The sequence below is a fragment of the Myotis daubentonii genome, chromosome 5 (assembly GCF_963259705.1).
Source record: "Myotis daubentonii chromosome 5, mMyoDau2.1, whole genome shotgun sequence".
NCBI lineage: Eukaryota > Metazoa > Chordata > Mammalia > Chiroptera > Vespertilionidae > Myotis > Myotis daubentonii.
The window spans coordinates 90,718,129-90,727,109 of record NC_081844.1 but is presented as its reverse complement, the minus strand read 5'-3'; the positions used below and the strand labels follow the sequence as shown (position 1 = coordinate 90,727,109).

Here is an 8,981-nt window from a genome sequence, read left to right as displayed (position 1 = left end):
GCTAGCCTCTACCGGTGTTCCGTGCCCTGCCTGCTGCCCACCGGCTGTGAGCCCAGAGCACAGGCGTCTCTTCTTTGCCTCTGAATTGCAACGTTGGCGGCAGAAGCGGGAAGCATATTGTGCACAGAAACAAAACTGAGTGGTTTTTCCTTTTTCTGAAGGTGGTAATGGTACAATTAGTGGCTAAGCCATCACCCCTCCTCCCTTGCTTGCTTCTCCTCCTTCCCCTCTGCCTCCCTCCTGTTTCTCTCCTGGGAAGAAGTGGCTGCATCGTTCCCACCTTCGACTTCCAGGAATAGGGGTAGAATTTGGGGGATGGGGTACCTGATGTCTCCAGGGACCCCTGGACCTAGGGATGTGAGTCGGGGACCTGCTGGGGTTGGGGATTACCAACAAGCAGACACCATGTCCAGAAAATGAAGTGACCAGTAAGGCAATTTAGAGGTTCTCAGGGGCTGGGCTAGAAACCCAGAGGGTTCGGATCCCATTATCCAACCTGTGCTCATTATGGGCAAATGCTGGCCTGAGACGTCAGCCTGGTGGGCTGTAAAATGGTCTTGGATGGAGGGAGAGGGTGCGAAGGGTCTGAGATTCTAAGTGCAAGCTGGGAGTGGTGCAGGTGGTCATGGTCCTGCCTTAGACCTTCCCTTTCCTCTTCTAGAAACTAACAAGAGGCCTCCGCAACCATTAGCCGACTCCATCTTCACACCCTCCTCTGAGGGGCAGCTTTGCTCTGTTTTGCAGAAAAGGAGCTGAAGGCTCAGAGGGGAACATTGACTTTCCAAGGGTCACACAGCCAACAAATGTCAGAGCTCCAAGTGAGCTCAGATCCTCAGACTCCAGTCTCCTTCCTTCTTAACCCCCCAGGCCTTGGGGTGAGATTTTGGGGCCACATATATGGCTCTTGCCCTGAAGAGTTGAAGTTGGCTGGGAAAGTACCCACAGGATTTGGGAATGAGGGCTTCAGGGCAGGTCTGTGGCCGCTTCTCTCCACGCCAGGCCATGCTCCCCTCCCCACTGCCTCCTCCACCTCTTTCACCTTGACTTGAAGCGCCAGCAGAAACTGGGACATGAGCCCCAGGAGACCAGCTCTCCAAGGTCCCTCGGGGGCATGGGCCAGGGGAGAGGTTATGGAAGAGCCTCAGGAGGGATCAACTGTTATAGCTGTGAAAGGGGGACTTCTTCCCCAAGCTAGAGCACCGTTGTGATGGGCAAAGTGGGAAAGAGCAGAGATAAGAAAAAAAAGCAGAAGAAAAAAATACAGAGGGGCGCAGAGAGACAGTTATAGAGACTACAGAGAGAGAGAGAGAGAGAGAGAGAGAGAGAGAGAGAGAGAGAGAGAGAGATCCCAATGAATTAGCCATCATTTCCCTATAAACCTTAGAACCCCGCTGTTGCCAGGACAACGGGGCAATACCTGTCTCTCCAGAGGAGCTGAAGTTGCCAGGGTAACTGCATCCTGTCTTTCCTGGGGACCATCCTGGAATGTGGCATCCACCATTACCATGGCAACTGCCTTTTTGCCCCATTTAATCCCATCTGAGGGCCCCGCAGTTGGAGGTGGGGGAGGTGGGAAGAGAGCAGATCACTTGTGGATGAAGTTTGTTTTCCTCCCCCTCCTCCAGTCCTCCCCCTCCCGCCCCCCCCCCCTTTCAGGGTGCTTTATCCACCTGCCCCCAGCCCACACATGCCTGCAGTATTGTGTGCGGTCAGGCCAGGGTGTCCTGGAGGAGCAGGTTTCACAGTGGAAGGCAGGCAGGTGTTGGGGAGGCAGTTACCGGGGCAACGGGAACAGGGCGTTTCCGAGTTGGTTGCCATGGGGACCTGGATGCTGACGAAGGCTCGCGAGGCTGTGAGCAGCCACAGTGCCCTGCTCAGAAGCTGGGGGCTCCTCAGTCAAGCCGGTTCTAGGTTCTCACTCGGCAGCACGGGCAGGCGAGTGGCTCCTGGTTCCGGGAGCAGAACAGCAGTGCCCCAGCCCTGGTCCTCGCCTGCCCGCACGGCACCAGGATGGCCACCATCACCTGCACCCGCTTCACGGAAGAGTACCAGCTCTTCGAGGAATTGGGAAAGTGAGTTACACCTTAAGGAGTCCTGGAGGGCCCAGGGACTCCGTGCCATGGGTGGGGGTGTGCACCTGCGGTGTTTCCCGTGCTCACAGAGGGAGGAAGGCTGTATGTGTTTGGGGGCACTTGCATGTGCAGAGTGTCCAGAACTGGCACGGGCATGTTTGTGGGTACACAGATGTGCCAAAACCAGCTGCGCGAGTGTGAGTATAGAGGTGAAGGATTGATGATGCAGGCCAGTGAGTGCACACACATGTATGTGCACACACACATCCATGACCTGGGTGCACACGGATTCTTAGAAACTCGGGGTTAAAAAGGGATTTTCCTGTCAGCTGAGTCCAAGGCTGGAATTCCCTGTGAATTTCTCTGGAGGCGGCCAACTGGCATCCATGTGGGTGCCTCTGGTGACAGAGAGTTCAGCACCTCCCGGGAAGTCCTCCCTGACTAGGCAGCTTCCACGATGGCAGAACAGCCAACTTCTCCCTGGAAGCTCATCCTCCCCAACTCTCCCCTCCCAGCTCCTGTAGGAGTGAGGTTATCGGCACAGCAGGGGTTAATAACTGAGCAAAGGCTGAGGCTTTCAGGGGTTGGGAGGAGGGGAAGGGCAGCCAGGCAAGTTGGGAGGGGGCACTGCAGTTGCAGGGGCTAGTGGTGTGAGGTGCACCAGCGCTGGTCCTTGGCGAAGTTGTCCAGCCCAGAGCTCATTTTCTGCCTCTGATGACTGGTGTGGAGAGAAGGGTGGGAAGATGGGGGACGAAGAGCCCCTTGGGGTAGCCCTAAGGTGATGGAGTGTTAGGGAAGCATTCCTGGATGCCTCCAGTAGAATTTGTGGAAGATGCAGGAATGGATCCAGGGTAAGGGTACAGTTTGGAGGCAGTTTGCCCTTTGGGCAAAACCACTCCAATGCCCTCGGTGTAGCGGCAGGAGTGCAGGGAGAGGGGCTCTGTAAGCAGGTCCGGGCTGCTGTGAGGTCAGGAAGTGCACACACAAGTGTTCATTTGGTGTGTGTTGTATAAGGACTGACTCTGGCGTACACTCTGTGCACTGAAAGGGTGTGCGAGTGTCCAAGTGTGTGCACCAGGAGGAGGTGCTAGTGTGTGAAGCCTGAAAATGCAAGTGTGCCCTGCAAGCGTGGATGTGTGCAAGTGGCACAAGGAGCGCTGTTGGCTGGTTTGCATGGAAGTGAAGGTGTGAGCGTGCGTTACATGTATGGCAAGTCAGCTGTGTGCACATCAGCCGGCAAATATGTGTGAGGTCTGGGCATGTGCAAATATATGTTTGTGTAAGGATGCACATCTGAGACTTAGGCACAGTGGTGTCCCTATGAGGTCTGGACATGCATTTCCGTGTGAGGACCTGGGAACATGCACACAGGAAGGTTTATGTGTGTGCGTGTGAGGCCTGAGCCCACAGGCTAGGGTGGGAGTGTGGGTGTTTTGAGCTCTTGCTGGTGCCTGCATATGTGTAGGAGGTGGGCCTGTGGCTGTGTACAAGTAGGCTGCCTGCACACACACACACACACACACACTTGCACACTGGGCAAGCCTGACACCTACAGGCACACACCAGTTCCTTCGTACAGACACCCCTGTGCAGACGTGTGCTACTCTTGTCTGCAGACTACCTGTCTTTCTGAGTGTGTTTTTGTGCTGGGGAGGCAGCAGGAACAAAATGTTTAGGGCTTCCCTGGAGGACTGAGGCTGTCTGCCAAGTTTGTGTGGGGACCCCCTTCTCAGCTGGTTTCCAGGGCCCACTGGAAGGCAGGAGTCCCTGATTAGCTGGGAGCTGCCTTTCAGGGTGCGCTGGCAGGACTGCGTCACAGAGCGCAGTGAAATGGAGTTAAAGTGTGACTCAGGTGCTCAAAATGACAATAAAAGTGATGTTTTACCCCATGAGGAGATGGAGCTCATGAAGACTGGGTGCTGTGGGGGCGACTTGGCAGAGAGCCTTCTCAGCCCCATTGCCTGCCAGGGTGCTTGGAGGGACCTGGGCCATGGCAGCACTTCAGGAGACAGGGAGCCCTGGTGTGTCCATGGCAGGAACGCTGAGGGTGGCAGGCGTGGCCAGGCCTTGTCTAATCCATTTCAGATCTCTCCCTTCCAGAATCATCAGTGCTCTTAACCTTTTCTAGGTCACATATTCCTCCAGGAATCTGACGAAAGGCTAAGTCTACATTCCTCAGGAAAATGCGCAAAACTAAGATGTGTTGCATGCAATGTCAGGAGCTTGCAGGGCCCCAGGAAGGCTGCGGCTGGGCCTCAGGTTAAGGATGCTTGCATTGGAAAGAAGGGGATGAGGACCCACACCTCTGATCCTAGTTTAAAAAGGCCAAGGTACTGCGGGGAGGGGGTCTTCTGCTCTGCATGACAGCTTCAGCCCAAGAGGCCAGTAGGAACAGTGCCCAGCACAGGGTATAGGCTCTGGACCTCACCACCCACAGTGATGTTGGACAGGCTATGGCACTTCTTCCCCCGCCGCCCCCCCCCCCCCCCACACACACACCTCTAATCTGGAGATAAAAAAAGGCTGTGAGGATGAGATGAGATGACGCACGTGAAGACGTAGTGACAAGCCCGGCACACAGTGGGCCTTCCAGACAGCGTTGCTTCTGGGGACTGGTGCACCAAAGATGCGTGCAGGGCCCATCCTTCAGTTTGGTGACTCGAGGTCCCTGCCAGCTTGGAGGGACCTGGGCCATGGCAGCACTTCAGGACACTGCAGTCACCACCCAAAGCTGAGCCCCTGTTCCAGGAGCCCACTCCAGATCACTGGCAGGGTGACTGGCAGAGACAGCTGCGTGGGCCCTACAAGGGGACACGGGAGCCTTTAGACGTCCTTCGGCAGGGCCCTGGGCTGCCCAGCTGGAGAGGGGGGCACATGCCTCTCGAGGGCTTCCTGGTGTCCTGCCCGATGAGGTCTGGCTGGCGACTGCAGGCCTTCCTTCAAGGAGCCCAGGGGTAGGGCTGGCTGTGGATGGAACCGAAGCTGCCCGTCTCCCTCCTGGTGGGCAGCCAGCTGGGGGTGTGGGCTGGAGTCAGTGCCCTGGGCAGGGGCTTCTAAGGGCTCTCGATGCCACTGGAGGAAGGTCCCACTGCAGATGTGAGTCAGATAAGCCAGGAATTGATTCCAGGTTCCTGAGAGGGGTGAGGTGGGGCTGTCTCTTGGACCCAGAGCCTCGCTCACTCTCCCCTCCCTCGACCCCAATCCTCCTTCCTCCCAGGGAACGAGAGAAATGAAAGCCGGACCTCAGGAGCACAGAAGCTCACTGGGAGGCAGGCTGCAGCGACACCAGCTCAGGGTCAGGGTGGGCCTGGCAGTCGGGCCATCGCTCCCGGCAGACCAGACAGGCGTTCTCCGTTCTCCGGAGACTGGGATCAGGGGAAGGGGTTATTTCCAGCAGGTGGAGCAGGGGGTGCCTCCTCCAGCCTCTGACATTCTCTGGGCTTTGGCTCCCACTGCCCGGGGAGGTTAGGGAGCGAGAACTGCCCTGCAGCCTGTGTAATCACCAGGCATAAGAAGGAGCCTCGGAAGGAGACAGTGCTTGAGAGAAGGAGAGGGAGGGAGACCGGAGAGTGGGTGCAGCCCACTCTTTTCTCCCGAGACACAGGGATCTGAAACTGTCTCAAGGGCGTGTGGGGCTGGGGGAGGGCTTTCAAGGGCCAGCGAGGTTGGCAGAGGGCGGACGGAGAGCTGGCTCTGGAACCGCTGCTCCCTCTGCTTTGTGTGGTGAATCGGCCATGGGCTGGGCTGATCAGGGGTCCATATTGGGGTCCAGAGGCAGCTCCCTGCACTTGGGTGTCCAGGGTCCTGGGTGCCCCTCTGGGGACCCAAACTCTAATGTCTGCCCAATGTGTGTAGCTCTCTGGTCCTTCCCGAGCTGTTAGGAGGCTCGATGATGTAACACTGCGGAGAGAGGGCACCTGGGCATGGACGCACCGCCTGGAGATGGGTGTCGTGTGTTTGTTTTGCTTCTAATAACCTATTACATTCATAGCACTGTGGGGCCGGCGGGGCTGTTCTCCCCCGATAAGCTCATCTGGCAGGAGGCCGGGGGCTTACTTATCCATCTCACAGATGAGCAGACTGACGCTTGAGCAGATGGGATGACTGGCTCCGGGGACTGGGGACAGGGCTTAGACTTGCATGTAGGTCTCCGGCACCTGCATATGGGGGAACGTTGATGAGAGGGTCCCCTCCTGGTGCTGTGTCTGGGGAACACTACTAGGAAGAGGGGCGATGGTCTGGTGGGCGAAGGGACTCTGAGCTGTGGCTTGTTTTCCAATAACGATTCTGCCTCTCATTTACTGGGCCACCCTGGATGGATCCCTTGTCCTCGGTGTCCCTCAACTTTGCCATCTGTATAATGGGATCGGAATAACTTGGCAGATGCTAAAACGCCCCCATTAGAGTTGCTGTCCTCTTTAGGCTCCCTCTGTGGGAGGCACACGCTCCCAGAACCTCAGGACTGAAAGGACCATGGGCACGTCTCTACTCATAGCACAGATGGTGAAGTCAATACCCACAGAGAAATGAAATGGTTTGCCCAAGGCCACAGGGAGAGGCAGTGCCAAGCCAGGGGAGGGGGCCCGATGATGTGCAGGGGCCAGACGCCAAGGATGGAAAGTTGGGGCGTAGGTCCTCAGGAGGGGGTGGCAGGGACAAGGGAGGATACAGCCTTTCTCCCTCCCCCTGCAAGCCATCAGAGCGGCAGGCACGCACATGTTCTGGTGCATGCGGCAGCCCTCCGCCCCCACGCAGCCGCCCCCACACAGGCTGAGACACACTGACACTCTGCCGAGCCGCCCGCCTGCCCGCCTCCTGCACAGGCACACAGTGACACTGCTGCCAGCACCCCTGCAGGCTGGGGCCCCGGCTCTCTCAGCGGGGTGAGGGCAGAGCCCTGGGATGCAACACCAGCATCCTTTTGCTAGTGCGCGCACACACGTACATGCACATGCACATGCATGCACACACGTGCATACATATGCATGAGGGCACACACACACTGGCTCCAACTGGGCTTTAAGTACAAGTTTATCTCCCAGTGCAGAGAGAGCAACATGATACCTGGCCGGGCTTCTGGGCTCTCTCTCTCTCTCTCTCTCTCTCTCTCTCTCTCTCTCCTCTGTCTCTATATCTCTATCTCCCCTTCCCTCTCTCCCTTTCTCTGTGTCTCTCTGGTCTCTGTCTCCTCTATCTCTTTTTCTTTCTCCTCCCTGCCCTGTCTTTGTGTGTGGGGGTCTCTTGGCCACACAGTTCACCCTCCTGTGCGCATGTTGCCCATGTCACGTTCTCCTTGGAGCCCCTCTGTGGCCAGTAGGAAGCCTCCTATCCCAGGCCAGCCTGGGGCAGCCCCCAGAGCATGTCGAAACCGGCTGAAGCACAGCCCAGGCTCTCTGGGTGCTCCTGGGGCGTGGCTGCCCACCAAGACGGCAGGTGGGGCTGTAAGGCCAGTGGGATGTTCTGTGCTGGAGAAGGTTGAAGGCCTGGTGTCTTGGGGATCACCTAAAAGGAGGAGCATCTATGACTCTGGCATCTATTCAACAAGTGTTTCCTGAGCCCATACTCTGCTCCCAGCAGGTGCCACATGCAAGACTTAGGATTCAATGGGAAGCTGACGTTAATTAAATCACGCCAGAAGTTATTTAAATGCAACCGGACAAGGATATGAGCACAAACATGGAGCTATGAGCTACGAAGAGACCCCAACTAGTTGGGGTAAGGAAGGTATTAGGGAGGGCTCCCTGAGGAGGTGACATTGGGAAGCTGGAGGCTGAATAAGAGTTCATCAGAGGGCAGAGGTGGAAGAGTGTTCCTCAGAGTGGGAACAGCACAGGCAAAGGCTCTGAGGTGTGTATTTTGATGGAACATGTCAGTCCTGGGGGAATGGAGGGTCTCCCTCTTCTTAGACCTGCTCAGCCTGCCCCCAACCTTTGGATTCCGGGAGCCTAGAAGGAATGTGAAAAACCTGTTGATTGTCTAGAAGAGAGGGCAGGCAGGGCGTCGAAGGTCTGAAAGCCACATCAAGTGAGAGAGGGCTAAGGAGCTGGGGGACTTCAGCAGGAAGAAGAGACCCTGAGATGGGGGTGTCCTTTCCCCTCATCTCTGCGGGGATGTCCTGGGGCCCTAGGGCAGAGAGCAGACTGCTCCATGTGGCCCCGGAAGGCAGAGCAGGACCAAGTGTGTAGAGGAACAGGGAGGTGGATTCCAGCTCAACGAAACAAAGAACCTTTTAATGGTCAGAACTGCTCCTCTGCCCCCTGGATGGACATGCCCTCAGGAGACAGCGGGCACTCTGGCAGCAGGGATATGCACACTCACAGCCCTGTCCCACCCCCGCGCCTCTGTCCCCTCGTGCCCACCTCCCTGCCCTCGCCCAGTGAGATGCTTTGCTGCATGTGTGACGTGGGAGATGGTTTAGGGGCCAGAATATCCTCGGTCCCACTCAGAATAGTGGAGTGAGGAGTGCGCCCTGACTTACGGATGGAAAACTGAGGCCCAGAGAGGGCCAGACGCTTGCCTGAGGTCACACAAGCCAGTAACACAGGAGACTTGGGCACATCATTCGCCTCTTTCCAGTCCAGTGTTTGGCCCTTGGGGCACCTCTCTGAGCCTCTGGGAGCCTTGGGGGTGTGCAGGTGGACAGAGCCGGCCAGGAGGCCATCTGAGGCTGGAGAGGAAACAGCCCCTCAGCACCCCCCTGCTTTGCCTGCTCTGGCCCTGTCTCCAAGTTCTGTGAATAATTTTTCAGTTCCCTTTTGGTAACCCATTCAAGAAAACCCAGGCACAGCCCAAACAAGGAACTTCTGTTGGTTCAATGTTCCCTGCAGCAAACAGAATCTTCCGGTCCCCAGGCCTTCTGTGTCCCCCACAAGACTTCTGCTGGGTTGGCGTGGGGCAGGCCCGGGGGTG

At 57.1% G+C, this 8,981-nt stretch overlaps 1 protein-coding gene across 4 annotated transcripts in view; it reads left to right on the top strand.

The window, feature by feature from the left end:
- The first annotated feature begins 1,882 nt into the window (after window positions 1–1,882).
- The window catches only part of CAMK2A (calcium/calmodulin dependent protein kinase II alpha), a 60,765-nt gene continuing 53,666 nt past the window's right edge, over window positions 1,883–8,981 (top strand). For all 4 annotated transcript variants that reach the window (XM_059698901.1, XM_059698899.1, XM_059698900.1 and 1 more), the window contains exon 1: window positions 1,883–2,072. In XM_059698901.1, coding sequence (XP_059554884.1) covers window positions 2,011–2,072 — 62 coding nt within the window. In that variant the 5' untranslated portion in view covers window positions 1,883–2,010. The remainder of the gene's footprint in view (window positions 2,073–8,981) is intronic.